The sequence below is a fragment of the Ranitomeya variabilis genome, chromosome 6, assembly GCF_051348905.1.
Source record: "Ranitomeya variabilis isolate aRanVar5 chromosome 6, aRanVar5.hap1, whole genome shotgun sequence".
In the NCBI taxonomy this organism is placed as follows: domain Eukaryota; kingdom Metazoa; phylum Chordata; class Amphibia; order Anura; family Dendrobatidae; genus Ranitomeya; species Ranitomeya variabilis.
This window is the reverse complement of record NC_135237.1, coordinates 29,442,472-29,467,542: the sequence shown is the minus strand read 5'-3', so window position 1 is coordinate 29,467,542 and position 25,071 is coordinate 29,442,472. Positions and strand designations below refer to the sequence as shown.

The window sequence follows — 25,071 nt, the reverse complement described above, 5'->3', positions numbered from 1 at the left end:
CTGTGCAGGCGTACTATATCTGTCCTGTTGAGGGCAGAGCAAAATACTGCAGTGCGTAGGTGCTGGGCCTCTCTGACATTTTCCGGCACCTGCGCACTGCAGTACTTTGCTCTGCCCTCAACAGGACAGATAATAGTACGCCTGTGCAGGAGCCGCGGCATGAAGCAAAGAGGACGTCATTGTATGAAGATGGGGGGCGCTGGACCCGCGACGCCCATCGGATCGGACAGCACCAGGACCGCCCCTGGGTGAGTATAATCAAACTCTTTTTTCTCATCTTCAGGTTACATCGGGGGCTTATCTACAGCATTACAGAATGCATTACAGAATGCTGTAGATAAGCCCCTGATGCCTGTGGCCTTAGCTTTTATGCGAATTTTGGGGTGACAGATTCCCTTTAAACAAAACCCGAGATTGAGATGTCTGACATCTACGGTGGCTGTTAGAGATGAGCGAAACCAAACTTAAAAGTTCAGGGTTTGTACCAGACGGTTATTGTCCGGTGCTAAACGCCAAAAACAAACTTCTCCCAGAAGTCTGTTGCAATGTTCAGTGTTCCATGGGAACTCAGAGAGAGAGCTCAAAAATTCCGGTTCCCATTATTTTCAATTGGGTTCTGGTTCAAGTTCTGATACCCAAACCAAACTTTGGAATACATTTTGGGTCTGTTACCAGAATCCGAACTTCCATGGGTCCGCTCATCTATACTGGCAATCATGCCACTAAAAATCTCTTTGGTGATACGTCCTTAGTATAACGGCTCCATATATCTGACTCCACTGGAGTAGTGTTCTGCCAACATCACCTATTTCATGTGTTCTTCAAAAAACGGCCAAGACCTTCCTGCTTCATTGCTTTTTGAAGCAACATCACCTGAAGTATATTCAAGGCATCCATAGTGATGGATATTAGTGTCGGCCATCATTCCTCAAGATCTGAAAACCCTTGTGCCCTTTATTTCTGAGAGCTGGAACATGTAGAGATCCAGTTCCAAACTATTTTTGTAGGTATTTGTTTTCCCAAATTATTAGATGCCGTAGAATATGGGCTGCGGCTAAGCTTAAATGTAAGAGGAAAAAAAGTTTTCAGTAATAGGGACTGAACTTTGGAATATTTTTATGGGGAGGGTTGTGGTCATAAAAGTATTGTAAATTTACCTGGTCATTTTTCAACTAATTATTTTCATTATATAGCATCATTAATTTCCACAGTGCCGTTGTGACTCACAATCTATATTCCCTATGTCTTTGGCGTGTGGGAGGAAACCGGAGAACCTGGAGGAACCCACACAAACACGACAAGATACAAACTCCTTGCAGATGTTGTCCTTGGTGGGTTTTGACCCAAGAACCTCAGGCAGGCAAGGCTATAGTGTTAACTTCTGAGCCACTTTGGTGCCCCTTCTTCTTATTAGCTTTACCCTAAGGTGTAGTGATAACGGGGTGCAGAGGTAGCAGTTGCCCATGGGCCCAAAAACCCCATAACCACGGAAGAAACCAGTATTCTAAATGGCTCATGGTGCCATAATACATTTTGTATTTGGACCCAGCAGCTAAAAGTTACACCTCTGTCTATTCCTGTTTTGTTGTCTGGGGGCAGCAAAAACCAAAGTTAATATTTTTTTCCTACTTCCTAAAATAAACATTTTACCTGTAAAAGAAGTCTAATAATGCAAGGAAATAACCCGTCTCTATATCTCCCACGGCCGATGAGGAGCCGCCAGTTAGTAGGATATAAATGATTAGTGACATGAAGTTTGGCTGTTCTAAGTATTTCCTTTTGTACGAGCTGAAGGCTGAAGTTTTCGGTCTCTTGCCGATGTATTATATGAACTGTGTTCTTATGCGTCGGGCTAAAAAAAAAACATCCAGGCCTCGTATATTATCCTATGAAGGAAACGTCAGATCTGTAAGGCATTTCTTAACTATGTTTTATGGGTCTCTCCGGTGTCGTTCTTGGACCACAATCTGTTAATATAACCTTCCATGAAATCAACTGCGCCCAAACGGTTTAAGAAATATTGCTCCAATGCTCTGAAGTAATGGCTGCTTGAAAGCCTATTCCCTTCAACTTCCTAGTCCTTGTACAAACAGCCTATTGTAATCCCTTTTTTGGGTCGAAGGGGGGAAAGAATTATGCAGTCTTTGCAGCAGATTACAGATAAGGCCGGACTCGTTATGTTCATGGTAAAGAATCGTTTATTATAATTATTTCAAATAAATAAGTTCCATGAAGCCGACCGCAATAAATACGACGCAGCGTCGATGGTAGAATACGAATGTAGAGTTCAAAAAAACCCAAGTGAGAGACCACATCTGAGGTCTTCAGCCTGGTCCAATTTCAGGAAAACACATCTGTATACAATCATATCTCGCTCTGTATGGATTTAATATAGCTGTGCTAGGCATGAATTCATAGGACAGCAGTAGGCAAGCTAGCGTTCTACAGCGGTTCTAAGTGCCAGAGCATGATGGGCCTTGTAGTTCTAAAACAGTTGATGCCAGATCTACTTCAAAATGTCTGGAAGAGTCAAGTCTTCTGATGAAACTAAGTGCACTGGGAGGACCCCTACTTCTACGGTTCTATCCCACTTCTGAGGCTTACGTGGCTAACACTTGATCACCCTATTGTCCCATAGCTGAGGCATCATCAGAGAGAATCCTGATCTAATTATTTTAATTGACCTTGTTATGATACACCGGATACAGATCAGATGGGGTCTCATCCACCTTAAAGATCAATTCCAGTGAATATTTTTCCTAGCCTTGAATATCCTATGTTTTGTATAGGCCATCAATGTTTAGTTGGTGTATGTCCAACCTCCGGGACACCTGCCGATCAGCACATTGTTTACGTAGGCTCATCCGTACAAGTGGTTGGACTTGGTAGTGTAGCTCATCGCATTCACTTGAGGAACGAGGCTGCGGTGTGTACATTGTACTACTCAATGGCGGTCTTTGCAGTTGGACCAACACAAGTCAAGACTGAGGACCTATAATAAGATTTCAAAAACAGCTTTGTTCTGCTCAATCAAATTCCTTTTATGCATGAGTAATGAGCCCAGATTTAATATATGCGATTTATCAGTTGAGAACCTTTGTAAAAGCTACCAAGAAGAGAGTAGGAAGGCAAACTGCAATGATTGACACATTTTGAGCCTGCTCTGACAAACTAAAGGCTCCTGATACATATTACAAAAGTCAACCGAAGGATTGGGCATGTTGATTTTCAAAGACCAATCATTGTGTTTTCTACCAAAGGCCTTACTCCGCATTGGAAAAATAAACATGCCAAGTTGAGCTTTCATGTGTATTGTGTAAGGTTGGTCAACATTTATGGAAGGTGTTTGAGCACTTTAAGCGGAGAGTTCATCTTCCTATGACTACTAGTGCTACCTACCAAGAAAAATGTGGCCCTTGTTGCTCGCCATTGCCAGCGATTTTGTTCTTGCAGGCACCCTCATTCCCATGTTTCGAAAGAATATTAATGTCTGGGGCTTGAATTTACCAGTCTGTGTCATTCTACTGGAGCAATAACTATGATTTTTTTCATGAATAATGCTTGCTGGCTCTGATATACTTAATTAAAATACTGGCACAGAGTGAAATGTTTGTAGACCAGGGAAGGACAGCAGACGAGAGGTGTAGATTGTCTGCACAATATAGAGAGACGACAGGATGTCTCGGCTGCGTTGTGCACTGTTTAAACAAGAAGCTGAAGGTAAATGGAAACAGTCAGCGCTTTGAAAGATCACAGCAAAAATAGAGAAATCGGTACATTCATTTATAGATACTGTGCTGGTTGTGGCATACATTGGGCGATTAGCTTGAGAGTTCTACGGCTTCTTCCTCGCCGTCGCCCCGATTGGCACGGATCTCAACCAAAGTACGGGCAAGCCGTCCCCATTCATCACTGTGTGGAACAGCAAACTGCAGAGACAGAAATAGGAAAGCGAATTGATCTTTATACATCATCTGATGGGTAAAGAATTCTGGGAAGCTTTTCATTATGTCTAGTTAGGCAAGTTCTCACCAATGTGTAAATTACGGCAATTATTTGTTTTCTTAGGCTTCTTATCCCAGAAGCTACAGCTGCTCTCCACCACCTGTAGAAAGGTCTGCTTGTTTGTCTGCCTGGTTCTTACCCTTTTTAGATATATTTCTGGCTGCTTACTAACAGACTATCAACTTTTTGGGGGTTCTTTTTTATACAAGGTTTGAAAGAGGAAATTTATTTTGCCTATAATGGTTGAAGAGAACAACTTTTCTGGGAAGTACAATGGATTTGCAGATTACTCCTCCATCATGATGTGAAGCAGACTATGGATGGAAAGGTTTATTACAGGTCCAAGTCTTCTCCATTTATAGAAATTGGTTCTTATTAGATGTCAATGGGAGAAAAAATGCTTCTCACTGGGGATTAAAAATGAGACATCAATGTGACTACAGGAAGAGCAGTAACTGGATGGTTTAGAAGTGTGAAGAAGGTAAAATTTTGGATTTGTTGACTTCAAACATTTTGCATATTTTCCTGCAAGTCAACCATGGAATATTCGGACTCAAACTAGAGTACTCATTTTGTAAAATAGTATTAATCTAAAAGTGAACCCAAACAATTTAGCAAACTGTTATCCTGTATCTATTATCTTAATTGTTTGACCCCAGTTGAGGAGGACCTGTCGCTTGCTCAAAAATTGTGTGAAATCCTTTTTAGCAATCCCAGAGCTCAACTGATTCTGTTCTTTCCCATTTTGCACTGCGTCACTCTATTGTAAAGATATTCACATTTAGTTTTTCTTGAGCGTAGCATGGGAAATCTCTGAAGAAATGCTCAGATAGCTGGTGAAAGAGTCTTTCCTCCTAGATGTTGCGGATTTCTGCTTAGCTGCGTTTGAGACTGATAATTTGCTGAGCTGTGATTGGCAGCATCTGGAAGAGGAGGAGTGAAGGAACACAACTCCAAAACAATGTGTGAAGAAACACCGACTTGGACTGCAAAGCAGAGACGTCACATGCTTTGCTCCAGAAAAGGCAAATGGGAATATCTCTTCAAAGGAGTGACGCAGTGGAAAATGGAAAAGAGCTGCAGAATTGGGGGAGCTCACAGATTTTTACAAGGTATTTCACTTATTCTGGGCAAGTGACAGATCCTCTTTAATACAGTGCCAGAGTTGAAAGCAAAGCACAATTATGCCTATTTATAAAACTACTAGATGGTGGCCCGATTCTAACGCATTGGGTATTCTAGAATATGTATGTAGTTTATTTATGAAGTTTACAGAATAATGCAATTTATACACAGGATTCGGCCGGCCGGGCGCGACCAATTAGCGAAGCGTGGTTCAAATTCTGTGCCAATTCGCGGACGGACTGCACCTGTCGCTGATTGGTCACGCCCGGCCGCGAACAATCAGTGAAGCCAGGGCCGGCTCCAGGTTTTTGAGGGTCCCGGGCAAAAGAGTCTCAGTGGGCCCCCCTCTTTAACGCATACCACGATTCATGATGCACAGATACAGCAGAGAAATATACCACAGCCCACGTAGTATATAGCACAGGCCACGCAGTGTATAACAGCCCACGTAGTATATAGTACAGGCCACATAGTATATTGCACAACTACGTAGTATATAGCACAGCCCACATAGTATATAACAGCCACGTAGTATATAGCACAGCTCACGCTGTATACAACACAGCCACATAGTGTATAGCACAGCCCACGCAGCGTATAACACAGCCCATGCAGTATATAGTACAGGCCATGTAGTATATTGCCCAGCCATGTATATTGTACAACTACGCAGTATATAGCACAGCTCACACAGTATATAACAGCCACGTAGTGTATAACAGCTCACGTAGTATATTGCACAGCTACGTAGTATATTGTACAGCCACGTAATATATTGCACAGCCCACCTAGTATATAGCACAGAGACGCAGTATATAACACAGCCCATGTAGTATATAGCAATGTGGGCACCATATCCCTGTTAAGAATTAAAATAAAAAATAGTTATATACTCACCTTCCGTCGGCCCCTGGATCCAGGCGAGGCATTTAGTGATGCTCCAGTCCCAAGAATGCATTGCGGTCTCGCAAGATGATGGCGGTCTCCTTGCTTCATTTTACAGAGATGCTATTCTCACACACTTATACAGTAGGGGACCCTCGTGCCAATCTCACCCATTGGGTCTTCCCAACTTAGTCGAACCCAAAATGGATCTTGGTTTTAGCTTTGTTTTTTTTTTGTTATTGTATCTACTTACGTTGTCAATATACCAATAAACAGTTCAGAAAACTTCCAGGCTTTGTTTTGGTTACAGTCCAAAAATGGAACAATAAAGAATAAGTTCTGATGGTTATGAACTTTTGGTCTGAAGGTGACATTTGAGAATGTGAACCAAACAAGTAGGTCCTCATCTATACTCAGCAGATATAACGCAAGAATGACCACGTCAATCCTCAGAAGTACATTGAGAAAAGCCAGATCGTGGAGAGAAGATAAAGGGAGAAGAGTAACTGGGCGACCAGCAAGAAGACAAGACAATCAAAGTCTTCAAACATCACTACCTTGGCCAAAAAGATTGACTTGATCTAGGGTCTACCAACCAGATATGATGAAGCAAGCCTACAGGAATGCATGGTGAAAGTGAAGATTCATGCAATCGCTCATCACGATCAGGCTGCACACAACCGTTCTAAAAAGTCATACAGTTGTGTAAAAAAGTGTTTGTCCCCTTCCTGATTTTTTATTCTTTGCTTGTTTGTTACACTTAAATGTTTCAGACGTTCAAACAAATCTAAAAATTAGACAACGATAACACAAAATGCCGTTTTTACATGCAGGTTTTTATTATTAAAGGAAAAAGAAATCAAAATCTACAGGGTCCTGTGTGAAAAAGTGATTGTGCACACACACACTTAACACATAAAATAACTGTGGTTTATCACATATTTGGGAAGCAGAGTTCAAATTCCCTAACCACGCCCAGGCCTAATTACTGCCATGCCTGTTTTCAATCAAGAAATCACTTAAATAGGGCTTGCCTGACAAAGTAAAGTAGACCAAAAGATCCTCAAAAGCTAGACATTATCCTGCGATCCAAAGAACTTTTGGAACAAATAGGAAATAAAGTAATTGAGATCTATCAGTCTGGAAAAGGTTATTACGCAATTTTTAAATTTTGTAACTCCAGCGAATCCCAGTGAGAGCCATTATCCACAAATGACAAAAACATGGAATAGTGGTGAACCTTCCCAGGAGTGGCCGGCCGACCAAAATTACTGCAAGAGCGCTGCTATGACTTATCCAAAAGGTCACAAAAGACCACAACAACATCCAAAGAACTGAAGCCTCGATTACCTCAGTTAAGGTCAGTGTTCATGACTTCACCATAAGGGCTCATTCCCATATGCGAGAAAAAAAAACAGTCCGATTTCCGGACCAAAAAAACCAGACGAGTGCTATATGAGTGTCATGCAAGTACAATGCGATTTTCACCCCTAGCATCCGATTTACATCCGAGTGTATTGCGATTGCAATGCGATTTTCACATGAGCTTTTACATACAGCAGTTCTGTCATTTACACACCGTTTTCAAAGGAAATATTGGTCAAAATACACACATTTATATATATTTGATAGAAGAAAAGCTGGTTATTAATGTGCAGTGTACAGTAAAATCACACTGACAGGTTAGAATAGATATATACATATAGAATATATATATATATATATACACTGCTCAAAAAAATAAAGGGAACACTTAAACAACAGAATATAACTCCAAGTAAATCAAACTTCTGTGAAATCAAACTGTCCACTTAGGAAGCAACACTGATTGACAATTTCACATGCTGTTGTGCAAATGGAATAGACAACAGATGGAAATTATTGGCAATTATCAAGACCCCCTCAATAAAGGAGTGGTTCTGCAGGTGGAGACCACAGACCACATCTCAGTACCAATGCTTTCTGGCTGATGTTTTGGTCACTTTTGAATGTTGGTTATGCTTTCACACTTGTGGTAGCATGAGACGGACTCTACAACCCACACAAGTGGCTCAGGTAGTGCAGCTCATCCAGGATGGCACATCAATGCGAGCTGTGGCAAGGTGGCTTGCTGTGTCTGTCAGTGTAGTGTCCAGAGGCTGGAGGCGCTACCAGGAGATGTGGAGGGGGCTGTAGGAGGGCAACAACCCAGCAGCAGGACCGCTACCTCAGCCTTTGTCAAAGGAGGAACAGGAGCACTGCCAGAGCCCTGCAAAATGACCTCCAGCAGGCCACAAAGGTGCATGTGTCTGCACAAACGGTTAGAAATCGACTCCATGAGGATGGTCTGAGTGCCCGACGTCCACAGATGGGGGTTGTGCTCACAGCCCAACACCTTGCAGGACGCTTGGCCTTTGCCACAGAACACCAGGATTGGCAAATTCGTCACTGGGCCCTGTGCTCTTCACAGATGAAAGCAGGTTCAGACTGAGCACGTGACAGTCTGGAGATGCCGTGGGTAGCGATCTGCTGCCTGCAACATCCTTCAGCATGACCGGTTTGGCAGTGGGTCAGTAATGATGTGGGGTGGCATTTCTTTGGAGAGGTGCACAGCCCTCCATGTGCTCGGCAGAGGTAGCCTGACTGCCATTAGGTACCGAAATGAGATCCTCAGACCCCTTGTGAGACCATATGCTGGTGCGGTTGGCCCTGGGTTCCTCCTAATGCAGGACAATACCACACCTCATGGGGCTGGAGTGTGTCAGCAGTTCCTGCAAGATGAAGGCATTGAAGCTATGCACTGGCCCACCCGTTCTCCAGACCTGAATCCGATTGAACACATCTGGGACATTATGTCTCGCACCATCCACTAACGTCACGTTGCACCACACACTGTCCAGGCGTTGGCGGATGCATTAGTCCAGGTCTGGGAGGAGATCCCTCAGGAGACCATCGCCGCCTCATCAGGAGCATGCCCAGGCGTTATAGGGAGGTCATACAGGCACGTGGTGGCCACAACAATACTGAGCATCATTTCCTTGTCTTGAGGCATTTCCACTGAAGTTAGATCAGCCTGTAACTTCATTTTCCACTTTGATTTTGAGCATCATTCCAACTCCAGACCTCTGTGGGATATAAGGTGTGATTTACGTTGATAATTTTTAGGTTTTATTTAGGTTCTCAACACATTCCACTGTGTAATGAATAAAGATTTACAACTGGAATATTTCATTCAGTGATATCTAGGATGTGGGATTTTAATGTTACCTTTATTTTTTGAGCAGTGCATATGTATTCTATGTGTATATATCTATTTTATTCTAACCTGTCTGTGATTTTACAGTACACTGCACATGAATTACTGGCTTTTCAAAAAACATTGGTGCTTAAAAAAAGGACAGCACTCGCATGGTGCGAGTGCTGTGCATTTTTTTTCTCGCATCACTTGACTTGAATTGGCGAGTCTCGTCCGAGATACGCAGAAAATCGCAGCATGCTGTGATTTTGTTCTCAGTCCGATTTCAGCTGAGAAAAAAATCGCAGATGAGATGTCACCCATTGAATAACATTGGTTCAAGTTTTTCTCAAAAATGGGTACGACCCCTAAGAAAGAGACTGGGCAAAAATTACCTGCATGTCAGAGTTACAAGACGAAAACCATTGCTGAGCAATAAGAATATAAAGGCTTGTCTCCGTTTTGCCAGAAATCATCAAGACTTTTGGGACAATACGCTGTGGGCTGGTGAGACAAAAGTTTAACTTTTTGGAAGGTGTATGTCCCATTGCTCCATACAGTATAATGAGCCCCAGATAATGCTCCAAACATAATGAGCCCCATATAATGCTCCATACAGTATAATGAGCCCCATATATTGCTTCATATAGTATTATGGGCCCCGATATATTGCTCCACACAGTATTACAGGCACTGCATAGTGCTCCATACAGAATAATGAGTTCCGTATATTGCTCCATACAGAATGAGTCCCATATATTGCTCCATACAGTGTAATGAGCCCCTTATATGCTCCAAACATTATGAGCCCCATATAATGCTCCATACAGTATAATGAGCCCCATATATTGTTCTATACATAATAGGTCCCATATGTTTACTACAGTATATGATGGGCCCCATATAATGCTCCATACATTATAGGATGGGCCACATAGCGTATAATGAGCCCCATATAGTGCTCCATACAGTATATGATAGGCACCATAAAATGCTCGATATATAATGGGTCTCATAAGATGCTCCATATATAATGGACCCCATATATGATGCTCCAGTATATGATGGGCCCCATATTTTGCTACAAACAGAAAAAAATAAATAATGAAATACTCACCTCTCCTTGCTGGCCGCTGCTCCACTCTGGACTCCTCAGCATCAGCGTCTTCCGGCTCTCTGCACTGTGACTGTACAGGCAGATGGCGCACTCTAGTCACGTTATTGCACCTTCTGACCTGAAACGTCACAGTGAGAACACGCCGCAGCGGGGAGAGGTAAGTATCACAAGTGCCAAGCCCCTGAGCAAGCGGGGGGAAGGGGGCCACTTGTGAGCACTGGCACCAGCACCATTGTCCCCGATGGCGAGTGGGCCCCACTGCCTGCTCAGGTGCTGATGCCCTCCCTGATTAGAGGACAATCACTTTTTCACACAGGGCCCTGTAGGTTTGGATTTCTTTTTCTCTTAATAGTAGAACCTTAATTTATAAACTGCCTTTTGTGATTACTTGTGTTATCTTTGTCTGATAGATACATTTGTTTGATGATCTGAAACATGTACGTGTGACAAACATGCAAAAGAATAGCAAATCGGGAAGGAGGCAAATACTTTCCCCATAACTGTAGGTGACAAACAGTTTTTAGGTACGTTACCAACCACAATCTTAGCAGGAGCTGGGGCAGAACCATATCTTCCATGGATGAACCTATCCCTCACCTCTCGACCAATTGGTGCATATGGAGCATACCTAAGAAATGAGCACTCCCAAACATAAGTTCTGGGCGCCGTTCACAGCAGGCAATCGTTTTGTACACATGTAGTATTTCTTAAAATGACAAACCTACGACGCAGCAACATTTCCCGCCACCTAACTATACCGGTTCAATGGCTTTTGTTGCATTAAGTATTAACGTTTTGCAACATGTTTTTTTTTTTTAGTGTACATTAGTATACCAAATGCTACATCAGTATGTCATCGTTAAATCTGATCTCCATTGGGAAGCTACTGAAAAAAATGTAACTTTGTGGTGTTTCACTTTGAATATATTTTCATTATTTTATGACTGATCATTGTTTAAAAACAACCTGAAAACTGTTTTTCACCCTCCTTTTTACATTTTGTTTAATTTATTTATTTATTTATTTATTTAAGTTTTCCAGAAAATTTGCAATCGAGGCAATCGGCCAAACCATCTTCCCGCTGTCTGGCTACGTCACAGTCCTTACCACTTGTACCTTCTGCGGAAAAAATCAGTCATGTTTCACCCTTGAAATTAATTTTCAGCGTCAAACTCATGAAGATTTTCTGGTGTTTATAATGAAAATACAGTGATAACTGTGAAAGTGACTTGGTGTTAATGAGAACATAACATATCCTGGAAAAAGCCGCCATATGGCGGAAAGGTTGGCAGCCGCATTTTCTGTGTATGGTAAATAGTCAATGGGATTCTGAAGGAATTGGGTAAAAATGTTACCTGACGTGGCTGTACTACTGGTTTGTCACCTGTTTTTTAAATCAGTTTTTTTATACTGTTATTTGCTAATAATGCTTTCCATTTTTCATACTGCAAACTATATAATAAAAAAAAGTCCAATATGCAGCACTAGATTGGCTCTGCTGTTGACTTGTATGGGGGCATATTCTCAGATGTAGACAAGGGTCAGTCATTGTACAGGAGGAGGAGGAGGTGAGCTGTGACATCACCTATTGTGAATGGTGGATCCTGTGTTATCTACTGTATATAGAGGTGATATCAGTCATTGTACAGGAGGAGGAGGTGAGCTGTGACATCATCTATTGTGAATGGTGGATCCTGTGTTATCTACTGTATATAGAGGTGTTATCAGTCATTGTACAGGAGGAGGAGGTGAGCTGTGACATCACCTATTGTGAATGGTGGATCCTGTGTTATCTACTGTATATAGAGGTGTTATCAGTCATTGTACAGGAGGAGGAGGTGAGCTGTGACATCATCTATTGTGAATGGTGGATCTGTGTTATCTACTGTATATAGAGGTGTTATCAGTCATTGTACAGGAGGAGGAGGTGAGCTGTGACATCACCTATTGTGAATGGTGAATCCTGTGTTATCTACTGTATATAGAGGTGTTATCAGTCATTGTACAGGAGGAGGAGGTGAGCTGTGACATCACCTATTGTGAATGGTGGATCCTGTGTTATCTACTGTGTTGTGAAATTGGATTTTGGGCTCCCCCGGTGGCCACTGGTGGAATTGAACTGGTGTGCATCATCCCCTCTGTTCACCTGTTTCCATCAGGATGTGGGAGTCGCTATTTAGCCTTGCTCCTCTGTCACTTCCATGCCGGTCAACATTGTAATCAGAAGCCTTTCTGTGCATGTTCCTGCTGCTAGACAACTCCCAGCTAAGTTGGACTTTAGTCCTCGTTTGTTTTTGCATTTTGTTCCAGTTCACAGCTGTAGTTTCGTTTCTGTGTCTGGAAAGCTCTTGTGATCTGAAATTGCCACTCTGATGTTATGAGTTAATACTAGAGTCTTAAAGTAATTTCAGGATGGTATTTTGATAGGGTTTTCAGCTGACCATGAAAGTGCCCTTTCTGTCTTCCTGCTATCTAGTAAGCGGACCTCAATTTTGCTAAACCTATTTTCATACTACGTTTGTCATTTCATCTAAAATCACCGCCAATATATGTGGGGGCCTCTGTCTGCCTATCGGGGAAATTTCTCTAGAGGTGAGCCAGGACTATATTTTCCTCTGCCAGGATTAGTTAGTCCTCCGGCCGGCGCTGGGCGTCTAGGGATAAAAACGTAGGCAACGCTACCCGGCTACTGTTAGTTGTGCGGCAGGTTTAGTTCATGGTCAGTTTAGTTTCCATCCTTCCAAGAGCTAGTACTTATGTTTGCTGGGCTATGTTCTCTTGCCATTGAGAACCATAACAGTTTGACCGGCCCAAAAAGGGTTAAATTAATTGACAGAGAAAGGAGAGAAAAGAGAAGTCTGCTGAAGATTTTTTTTTTTTCCCTTCCCTTCAGTTCTGAGTGTGCTTGTAATTGAATCTCTTGCAAGTCTGCCTATATTGCAGCCTTTCTCTCTCTCTCTCTCCTTCTAATCCTGGAATGGCTCTGTGTTCACCTGTTTAAAATGGATATTCAGAGTTTAGTTGCAGGTTTGAATAATCTCACCACGAAAGTTCAAAATTTACAAGATTTTGTTGTTCATGTTCCTATATCTGAACCTAGAATTCCTTTGCCTGAATTTTTCTCGGGGAATAGATCTTGCTTTCAAAATTTCAAAAATAATTGCAAGTTGTTTTTGTCCCTGAAATCTCGCTCTGCTGGAGATCCTGCTCAGCAGGTCAGGATTGTGATTTCCTTGCTCCGGGGCGACCCTCAGGATTGGGCTTTTGCATTGGCTCCAGGGGATCCTGCGTTGCTCAATGTGGATGCGTTTTTTCTGGCCTTGGGGTTGCTTTATGAGGAACCTCAGTTAGAGCTTCAGGCGGAAAAGGCCTTGATGTCCCTATCTCAGGGGCAAGACGAAGCTGAAATATACTGCCAGAAATTCCGTAAATGGGCTGTGCTTACTCAGTGGAATGAGTGCGCCCTGGCGGCGAATTTCAGAGAGGGTCTCTCTGATGCCATTAAGGATGTTATGGTGGGGTTCCCTGTGCCTGCGGGTCTGAATGAGTCCATGACAATGGCTATCCAGATCGATAGGCGTCTGCGGGAGCGCAAACCTGTGCACCATTTGGCGGTGTCTACTGAGAAGACGCCAGAGAATATGCAATGTGATAGAATTCTGTCCAGAAGTGAACGGCAGAATTTAAGACGAAAAAATGGGTTGTGCTTCTATTGCGGTGATTCAACTCATGTTATATCAGCATGCTCTAAGCGTACTAAGAAGCTTGATAAGTCTGTTTCAATTGGCACTTTACAGTCTAAGTTTATTCTATCTGTGACCCTGATTTGTTCTTTATCATCTATTACCGCGGATGCCTATGTCGACTCTGGCGCCGCTTTGAGTCTTATGGATTGGTCCTTTGCCAAACGCTGTGGGTATGATTTGGAGCCTCTTGAAACTCCTATACCCCTGAAGGGGATTGACTCCACCCCATTGGCTAGTAATAAACCACAATACTGGACACAAGTAACTATGCGGATTAATCCGGATCATCAGGAGATTATTCGCTTTCTTGTGCTGTATAACCTACATGATGTGTTGGTGCTTGGATTGCCATGGCTGCAATCTCATAACCCAGTCCTTGACTGGAAAGCTATGTCTGTGTTAAGCTGGGGATGTAAGGGGACGCATGGGGAAGTACCTGTGGTTTCCATTTCATCATCTATTCCCTCTGAGATTCCTGAATTCTTGACTGAATATCGTGACGTTTTTGAAGAACCTAAGCTTGGTTCATTACCTCCGCACCGGGAGTGCGATTGTGCCATAGATTTGATTCCGGGTAGTAAATACCCTAAGGGTCGTTTATTTAATCTGTCTGTGCCTGAACATGCTGCTATGCGAGAATATATAAAGGAGTCCTTGGAAAAGGGACATATTCGTCCTTCGTCATCTCCCTTAGGAGCCGGTTTTTTCTTTGTGGCTAAGAAAGATGGCTCTTTGAGACCGTGTATTGATTATCGGCTTTTGAATAAAATCACGGTTAAATATCAATATCCGTTGCCACTGCTGACTGATTTGTTTGCTCGCATAAAGGGGGCCAAGTGGTTCTCTAAGATAGATCTCCGTGGGGCGTATAATTTGGTGCGAATTAAGCAGGGGGATGAGTGGAAGACCGCATTTAATACGCCCGAGGGCCACTTTGAGTATTTGGTGATGCCTTTTGGTCTTTCAAATGCCCCTTCAGTCTTTCAGTCCTTTATGCATGACATTTTCCGTGATTATTTGGATAAATTTATGATTGTGTATCTGGATGATATTTTGATTTTTTCGGATGACTGGGACTCTCATGTCCAGCAGGTCAGGAGGGTTTTTCAGGTTTTGCGGTCTAATTCCTTGTGTGTGAAGGGTTCTAAGTGCGTTTTTGGGGTTCAAAAGATTTCCTTTTTGGGATATATTTTTTCCCCCTCTTCCATCGAGATGGATCCTGTCAAGGTTCAGGCTATTTGTGATTGGACGCAACCCTCTTCTCTTAAGAGTCTTCAGAAATTTTTGGGCTTTGCTAACTTTTATCGTCGATTTATTGCTGGTTTTTCTGATGTTGTTAAACCATTGACTGATTTGACTAAGAAGGGTGCTGATGTTGCTGATTGGTCCCCTGCTGCTGTGGAGGCCTTTCGGGAGCTTAAGCGCCGCTTTTCTTCCGCCCCTGTGTTGCGTCAGCCTGATGTTGCTCTTCCTTTTCAGGTTGAGGTCGACGCTTCTGAAATCGGAGCTGGGGCAGTTTTGTCGCAGAGAAGTTCCGATTGTTCCGTGATGAGACCTTGTGCCTTTTTCTCGCGTAAATTTTCGCCCGCCGAGCGGAATTATGATGTTGGGAATCGGGAGCTTTTGGCCATGAAGTGGGCTTTTGAGGAGTGGCGTCATTGGCTTGAGGGGGCTAGACATCAGGTGGTGGTATTGACTGACCACAAAAATCTAATTTATCTTGAGTCCGCCAGACGCCTGAATCCTAGACAGGCGCGCTGGTCGTTGTTTTTCTCTCGGTTTAATTTTGTGGTGTCCTACCTGCCGGGTTCTAAGAATGTTAAGGCGGATGCCCTTTCTAGGAGTTTTGAGCCTGACTCCCCTGGTAACTCTGAACCTACAGGTATCCTTAAGGATGGAGTGATATTGTCTGCCGTTTCTCCAGACCTGCGGCGGGCCTTGCAGGAGTTTCAGGCGGATAGACCTGATCGTTGCCCACCTGGTAGACTGTTTGTTCCTGATGATTGGACCAGTAAAGTCATTTCTGAGGTTCATTCTTCTGCGTTGACAGGTCATCCTGGAATCTTTGGTACCAGGGATTTGGTGGCAAGGTCCTTCTGGTGGCCTTCCCTGTCTCGAGATGTGCGAGGCTTTGTGCAGTCTTGTGACGTTTGTGCTCGGGCCAAGCCTTGTTGTTCTCGGGCTAGTGGATTGTTGTTGCCCTTGCCTATCCCGAAGAGGCCCTGGACGCACATCTCGATGGATTTTATTTCGGATCTTCCTGTTTCTCAGAAGATGTCTGTCATCTGGGTGGTGTGTGACCGTTTCTCTAAGATGGTCCATTTGGTTCCCCTGCCTAAGTTGCCTTCTTCTTCCGAGTTGGTTCCTCTGTTTTTTCAAAATGTGGTCCGTTTGCATGGTATTCCGGAGAATATCGTTTCTGACAGAGGAACCCAATTCGTGTCTAGATTTTGGCAAGCATTCTGTGCTAGGTTGGGCATAGATTTGTCTTTCTCGTCTGCTTTCCATCCTCAGACAAATGGCCAGACCGAGCGGACGAATCAGACCTTGGAGACATATTTGAGGTGTTTTGTGTCTGCAGATCAGGATGATTGGGTTGCTTTTTTGCCTTTAGCGGAGTTTGCCCTCAATAATCGGGCCAGCTCTGCCACCTTGGTGTCTCCTTTTTTCTGTAATTCGGGGTTTCATCCTCGATTTTCTTCTGGTCAGGTGGAATCTTCGGATTGTCCTGGAGTGGATGCTGTGGTGGAGAGGTTGCATCAGATTTGGGGGCAGGTAGTGGACAATTTGAAGTTGTCCCAGGAGAAGACTCAGCTTTTTGCCAACCGCCGGCGTCGGGTTGGTCCTCGGCTTTGTGTTGGGGACTTGGTGTGGTTGTCTTCTCGTTTTGTCCCTATGAGGGTTTCTTCTCCTAAGTTTAAGCCTCGGTTCATCGGCCCGTACAAGATATTGGAGATTCTTAACCCTGTGTCCTTCCGTTTGGACCTCCCTGCATCTTTTTCTATTCATAATGTTTTTCATCGGTCATTGTTGCGCAGGTATGAGGTACCGGTTGTGCCTTCCGTTGAGCCTCCTGCTCCGGTGTTGGTTGAGGGCGAGTTGGAGTACGTTGTGGAAAAAATCTTGGACTCCCGTGTTTCCAGACGGAAACTCCAGTATCTGGTCAAATGGAAGGGATACGGTCAGGAGGATAATTCTTGGGTGACTGCCTCTGATGTTCATGCCTCCGATCTGGTCCGTGCCTTTCATAGGGCTCATCCTGATCGCCCTGGTGGTTCTGGTGAGGGTTCGGTGCCCCCTCCTTGAGGGGGGGGTACTGTTGTGAAATTGGATTTTGGGCTCCCCCGGTGGCCACTGGTGGAATTGAACTGGTGTGCATCATCCCCTCTGTTCACCTGTTTCCATCAGGATGTGGGAGTCGCTATTTAACCTTGCTCCTCTGTCACTTCCATGCCGGTCAACATTGTAATCAGAAGCCTTTCTGTGCATGTTCCTGCTGCTAGACAACTCCCAGCTAAGTTGGACTTTAGTCCTCGTTTGTTTTTGCATTTTGTTCCAGTTCACAGCTGTAGTTTCGTTTCTGTGTCTGGAAAGCTCTTGTGATCTGAAATTGCCACTCTGATGTTATGAGTTAATACTAGAGTCTTAAAGTAATTTCAGGATGGTATTTTGATAGGGTTTTCAGCTGACCATGAAAGTGCCCTTTCTGTCTTCCTGCTATCTAGTAAGCGGACCTCAATTTTGCTAAACCTATTTTCATACTACGTTTGTCATTTCATCTAAAATCACCGCCAATATATGTGGGGGCCTCTGTCTGCCTATCGGGGAAATTTCTCTAGAGGTGAGCCAGGACTATATTTTCCTCTGCCAGGATTAGTTAGTCCTCCGGCCGGCGCTGGGCGTCTAGGGATAAAAACGTAGGCAACGCTACCCGGCTACTGTTAGTTGTGCGGCAGGTTTAGTTCATGGTCAGTTTAGTTTCCATCCTTCCAAGAGCTAGTACTTATGTTTGCTGGGCTATGTTCTCTTGCCATTGAGAACCATAACACTACTGTATATAGAGGTGTTATCAGTCATTGTACAGGAGGAGGAGGTGAGCTGTGACATCACCTATTGTGAATGGTGGATCCTGTGTTATCTACTGTATATAGAGGTGATATCAGTCATTGTACAGGAGGAGGTGAGCTGTGACATACAGTAACCTACTGTGAAGGGTGGATCCTGTGTTATCTACTGTATATAGAGGTGATATCAGTCATTGTACAGGGGGAGGTGAGCTGTGACATCACCTATTGTGAATAGTGGATCCTGTGTTATCTACTGTATATAGAGGTGATATCAATCATTGTACAGGAGAAGGAGGAGGTGAGCTGTGATATCACCTATTGTGAATGGTGGATCCTGTGTTATCTACTGTATATAGAGGTGTTATCAGTCATTGTACAGGAGGAGGAGGTGAGCTGTGACATCACCTATTGTGAATGGTGGATCCTGTGTTATCTACTGTATATAGAGATGTTAAGTCATTGTACAGGAGGAGGAGGTGAGCTGTGACATCACCTATTGTGAATGGTGGATCCTGTGTTATCTACTGTATATAGAGGTGTTATCAGTCATTGTACAGGAGGAGGAGGTGAGCTGTGACATCACCTATTGTGAATGGTGGATCCTGTGTTATCTACTGTATATAGAGGTGTTATCAGTCATTGTACAGGAGGAGGAGGTGAACTGTGATATCGCCTATTGTGAATGGTGGATCCTGTGTTATCTACTGTATATAGAGGTGCTATCAGTCATTGTACAGGAGGAGGAGGTGAGCTATGACATCACCTATTGTGAATGGTGGATCCTGTGTTATCTACTGTATATAGAGGTGCTATCAGTCATTGTACAGGAGGAGGAGGTGAGCTGTGACATCACCTATTGTGAATGGTGGATCCTGTGTTATCTATTGTATACAGAGGTGTTATCAGTCATTGTACAGGAGGAGGAGGTGAGCTGTGACATCACCTATTGTGAATGGTGAATCCTGTGTTATCTGCTGTATATAGAGGTGTTATCAGTCATTGTACAGGAGAAGGAGGAGATGAGCTGTGACATCACCTATTGTGAATGGTGGATCCTGTGTGATCTACTGTATATAGAGGTGTTTATCAGTTTTCTAGAGTTGATGACTTCAACAGTGCACCGCTCCCGGCCCGCAGTATCCTGTTTTGTCAGGCATAGTGCGCTCCTAAAGATAGACCGACAGGGTTGCACCCCTGGTCCACTAGAAAATTGCAAGGGGTGTGTGGCTGGCCGAATCTTGTGAACCGGCCAGAGTATAGCATCTTTGCCAAGGTAGCCAGTAGCCTTGGCAAAGACATCATAAAATTCTCCATTCTTGAGAATGCAGAGGAAGGTTTTACAAGAACTTTGCAATATTTCTGAACTTGAGATAACAGTTTTAACATAAAAATCTACCCTAAACAATTTTTTTTACACCTTCCCTTTAAAGGAACTTTCCATTAGAAGATGACTAGGGATGGGCTAACCTGAACTGGAATGTTCGGTGTTCATACCGGACACCTAGTGTCCAGTACTGAATCCCGAACACAGACTTTTTACTGAAAGTCTGGTTTCCTGTTCAGGTTAAAATAAAGCTGCCAATCAACAAGCTTTTAGACTGTGGGCACTTTTGCAGCCATCAAAGCCATGTCAAGTATTGGAATGGCTGCGATTGGCAGGCGCAGCATGTGGCCCGGTCTGCATAAATTACAGATCATGAGTGCCGCCGCCATTATGATTTCATTAGCATAGAGAGAAGAAGCTGCTGTAGTGAGGGACAGATAGTGACTGCGCATTATGCAAAAAAAAAAAAAAACGCTGTGTGTACTCTGCAACTAATATCTGTGGCAGTAATGTGCTAGTACTGTCCTTTATGCCATTATGTACTCTGCACCCCCTGCCTGTGGGAGTATTGTCTTTTATGCTATTATGTACTCTGCACCCCCCTGCCTGTGGGAGTACTGTCATTTAAGCTACTGTGTGTACTCTGCACCCATATCAGTGGGAGTACTGTCCTTTATGCCATTATGTACTCTGCACCCCCTGCCTGTGAGATTGTCTTTTATGCCATTATGTACTCTGCACCCCCTGCCTGTGGGAGTATTGTCTGTTATGCCATTATCTACTCTGCACCCCCCTGCCTGTGGGAGTACTGTCCTTTAAGCTACTGTGTGTACTCTGCACCCATATCTGTGGGAGTACTGTCCTTTATGCCATTATGTACTCTGCACCCCCTGCCTGTGAGATTGTCCTTTATGCCATTATGTACTCTGCACCCCCCTGCCTGTGGGAGTACTGTCCTTTAAGCTACTGTGTGTACTCTGCACCCATATCTGTGGGAGTACTGTCCTTTAAGACACTGTGTACTCTGCACCCATATCTGTGGGAGTACTGTCGTTTAAGCTGCTGTGTACTCTGCACCCCCCGCCTGTGGGAGTACTGTCCTTTAAGCCATTGTGTGCACTCTGCACCTGCCGCCTGTGGGAGTACTGTCCTTTAAGCTTTCTACTCTTAGGCAACCATGTCTGTGAAAGTACTGTGCCAAAAGCCGCTGTGTGTATTCTTTAACCCATATGTGTGGAAGTGATGTGCCTTTAAGTCGCTGTGTGTACTCTGCAACTCTGCCTGTGGGTTGTAAGCTGCTAATGTACGGGTACTTTGTCCCATGCTCTGTGGGTGACATTTGTAAGCTGCTTCTGAGGGGTACTCTCCTCCATGCTCTGTGGGTGGAATGTTTAGCCGGACTGCAAGTCAGTTTCTAGTTAGAATTTTTATGTTCTTGATTTACTTTCTATTTCACCACGGTTGCTATGGTGAAAGAACCCTTTTAAGTCATTTCCCTATTCACTTTGGTTCGCAGGGCAATTGTACTGCTCTTACCCCCATTTTGCTTCCTTTTGTAGCCCCCTAGCCCTGACTATGACCATTTTACAGCCATTTTAAAGCACCGAAGTTCGGGTCCCCATTGATTTATATTGGGTTTGGGTCCGGGGTCAAGTTTGGACCTGAACCAAACTTTTCACTGTATGTTCGGCGACCTCGAACAGCCACAGATTCACTCATCTCTAAAGATGACCATTATATTGTGGATACATAAAATGCTGCACATCCCAGTCCTATCCCCTCCATCTGGTTAGGTTTCCTATGACGGTGGTATATAATGGGATCATCATTTGTAGGAAGCGCATCGTTAATTCTATATGTGTTAGGCCGGCGTCACACTGGCGAGTTTTACGGACGTAAGAGCGCAGAAACTACGTCCGTAAAACTCGCATAACATACGGCACAATTATTCTCAATGGGGCTGCTCCTATTAGCCGTATATTACGGTTCAGTATTATACGGCTTTCTACGGCCGTACAAAATCGCAGCATGCTGCGTTTGTCAGCGTACTGCGCAAAAAAATCGCCAATGAAAGTCTATGGGGGCGTGAAAAATACGGATTCCACACTGACCAGCAGTGTGACTTGCGAGAAATACGCAGCGGTGTTAGTGAAAAGTCGGTAATTCAATTGCCGGCTTTTAATTTCTCCTGCACAAACCCGACAGGATATGAGACATGGTTTACATACAGTAAACCATCTCATATCCCCTTTTTTTTGCATATTCCACATTACTAATGTTAGTAGTGTGTATGTGCAAAATTTCAGCGCTGTAGCTGCTGAAATAAAGGGTTAAATGGCGGAAAAAATTGGCGTGGGCTCCCGCGCAATTTTCTCCGCCAGAATGGTAAAGCCAGTGACTGAGGGCAGATATTAATAGCCAGGAGAGGGTCCATGGTTATTGGCCCCCCCGTGGCTACAAACATCTGCCCCCAGCCACCCCAGAAAAGGCACATCTGGAAGATGCGCCTATTCTGGCACTTGGCCACTCTCTTCCCACTCCCTGTAGCGGTGGGATATGGGGTAATGAAGGGTTAATGCCACCTTGCTATTGGAAGGTGACATTAAGCCAGATTAATAATGGAGAGGCGTCAATTATGACACCTATCCATTATTAATCCAATTGTAGGAAAGGGTTAAAAAACACACACACACATGATTTAAAAGTATTTTAATGAAAAAAACACAGCGGTTGTTGTAATAATTTATTGTACTCTCAGTCCATCAGGAACACCCTCGCTTGGAAAAATAATAAACGCACAAGATACATACCTTCTGCTGTCAGATCAGGTCCCACGAAGTAATCCATCTGAAGGGGTTAACTAATATTACAGGCAGAGCTGCGATAAACCGCTCGCTCGTACCTGTAATCCCCGGGTGCTGAAAGGAAAGCAGTGATCTATACTTACATTCAGTTGCGGTGATGCGCCCCTGCTGGATGTTCTCATGAACTGCAGCCTGGGAACTTTTTCCCACGCTACAGGTCATATGAGGACATCCACCAGGGGGCGCATCACCGCGAATGAATGAAATGTAGGTATGACCTACATTTCCTTCAGTCGCGGTGATGCGCCCCCTGGTGGATGTCCTCATATGACCTGTAGCGTGGGAAAAAGTTCCCAGGCTGCAGTTCATGAGAACATCCAGCAGGGGCGCATCACCGCAACTGAATGTAAGTATAGATCACTGCTTTCCTTTCAGCACCCGGGGATTACAGGTACGAGCGAGCGGTTTATCGCAGCTCTGCCTGTAATATTAGTTAACCCCTTCAGATGGATTACTTCGTGGGACCTGATCTGACAGCAGAAGGTATGTATCTTGTGCGTTTATTATTTTTCTAAGCGAGGGTGTTCCTGATGGACTGAGAGTACAATAAATTATTACAACAACCGCTGTGTTTTTTTCATTAAAATACTTTTAAATCATGTGTGTGTGTGTTTTTTAACCCTTTCCTACAATTGGATTAATAATGGATAGGTGTCATAATTGACGCCTCTCCATTATTAATCTGGCTTAATGTCACCTTCCAATAGCAAGGTGGCATTAACCCTTCATTACCCCATATCCCACCGCTACAGGGAGTGGGAAGAGAGTGGCCAAGTGCCAGAATAGGCGCATCTTCCAGATGTGCCTTTTCTGGGGTGGCTGGGGGCAGATGTTTTTAGCCACGGGGGGGCCAATAACCAAGGACCCTCTCCTGGCTATTAATATCTGCCCTCAGTCACTGGCTTTACCATTCTGGCGGAGAAAATTGCGCGGGAGCCCACGCCAATTTTTTCCGCCATTTAACCCTTTATTTCAGCAGCTACAGCGCTGAAATTTTGCACATACACACTACTAACATTAGTAGTGTGGAATATGCAAAAAAAATGGGGATATGAGATGGTTTACTGTATGTAAACCATGTCTCATATCCTGTCGGGTTTGTGCAGGAGAAATGAGAAGCCGGCAATTGAATTACCGGCTTTTAACACATATCGCGCTGAATGAAATCTAAATACAGAATATATATATATGTGTCTCAATGACATATATATATATATATATACTGTATATATGTTTTCCCGAACATTTGAGCACATAAATCCATTAGATGTCGGTTTTGCAAGCCTGCGCGAAAATCTCGCAGTACGGATGCCATACGGATTACATACGGAGGATGCCATGCGCAAAATACGCTGACACACCCTGACTACGGATCACTATTTTGGGAACATTTCACCGTATTTCGGCCGTATTACGGCCGTAAAATACGGACCGTATTGTCTTACGCCGAGTGTGACGCCGGCCTTAGACCGTTCCTGCCAAGCACACTTCACGAGGCGGCCAAGATATATTAACTCCGTTTCCGATGCCAGCACTGATTCAAGAAACGCCATGCGATGATGTTATGACAACAATATACACATTTTGGTCGGGGGCGCAGTCTGTGTCACTTGTGGCCGGAGTGTCGCAGAATTTTTACAGAACTTGAGTTCTCGGGTGGAGGATCGCTCCCCAATTATTGCTCTCTGGGGTCCGATTAATCATACATTGAGGTCAGACCTGATAGGAGGATGGTGGATTCATGGATGAGACAAGTTATTTATAGAGCAGGGAGTGGCGGTCCGCACCCGTCCAATAATTCCAAAACTGACCATGTATCATCATGAAACATTTTTGGCATTGATTGTCCACCATGGGAGAACTTCACCGACCCCTAAGGAATGCGCTTATTATGTTGTCGATGACTCTGCTGCACCAGTGATTGATGGCTCTGATCAAATGTTTACAGTGCAGGGAGGATGACAAATGTCTCCATCCACTTTTCCATCCTGCGTCGCTCTTCCTGGTGCAATACTATTTTATAACCTTCTATTAATTTGTCCTTTTCTTTTACAAGAGAATTTAGAACGTCGCATCAGATTATGTCAGACGGATAATAGCTGCAACACAAAGTGTCCAGAAAGGATGATCGCATAAAGGGAAGAGGCTTGTACTACCACCGCCACTACAGTGTGTACGGACAGTATTCAGACCCCTTTAAATGTTTCACTCTGTTTCATTGCAGCCATTTGGTAAATTCAGAAAAGTTCATTTTTTCTCATTAATGTACACTCTGCACCCCATCTTGACTGAAAAACAAAAATGTAGAAATTTTTGCAAATTTATTAAAAAGAAAAACTGAAATATCTCATGGTCATAAGTTTTTAGACCCTTTGCTCAGTATTGAGTAGAAGCACCTTTTGAGGTACTTGGGAATGATGCAACAAGTTTTTCACCCCTGGATTTGGGGATCCTCGGCCATTCTTCCTTGCAGATCCTCTCCAGTTCCGTCAGGTTGGATGGTGAACGTTGGTGGACGCCATTTTCAGGTCTCTCCAGAGATGCTCAGTTGGGTTTAGGTCAGGGCTCTGGCTGGGCCAGTCAAGAATGGTCACAGAGTTGTTCTGAAGCCACTCCTTTATTATTTTAGCTGTGTGCTTAGGGTCATTGTCTTGTTGGATGGTGAACCTTCAGCCAAGTCTGAGGTCCAGAGCACTCTGGAAGAGGTTTTCATCCAGGATATCT

At 43.9% G+C, this 25,071-nt stretch overlaps 1 protein-coding gene across 5 annotated transcripts in view; it reads right to left on the bottom strand.

Moving 5' to 3' along the window:
* Window positions 1-2,175: 2,175 nt before the first annotated feature.
* Window positions 2,176-25,071, bottom strand: part of DYNC1I1 (dynein cytoplasmic 1 intermediate chain 1) — a 481,016-nt gene continuing 458,120 nt past the window's right edge. For all 5 annotated transcript variants that reach the window (XM_077268126.1, XM_077268129.1, XM_077268125.1 and 2 more), the window contains one exon: window positions 2,176-3,929. In XM_077268126.1, coding sequence (XP_077124241.1) covers window positions 3,822-3,929 — 108 coding nt within the window. In that variant the 3' untranslated portion in view covers window positions 2,176-3,821. The remainder of the gene's footprint in view (window positions 3,930-25,071) is intronic.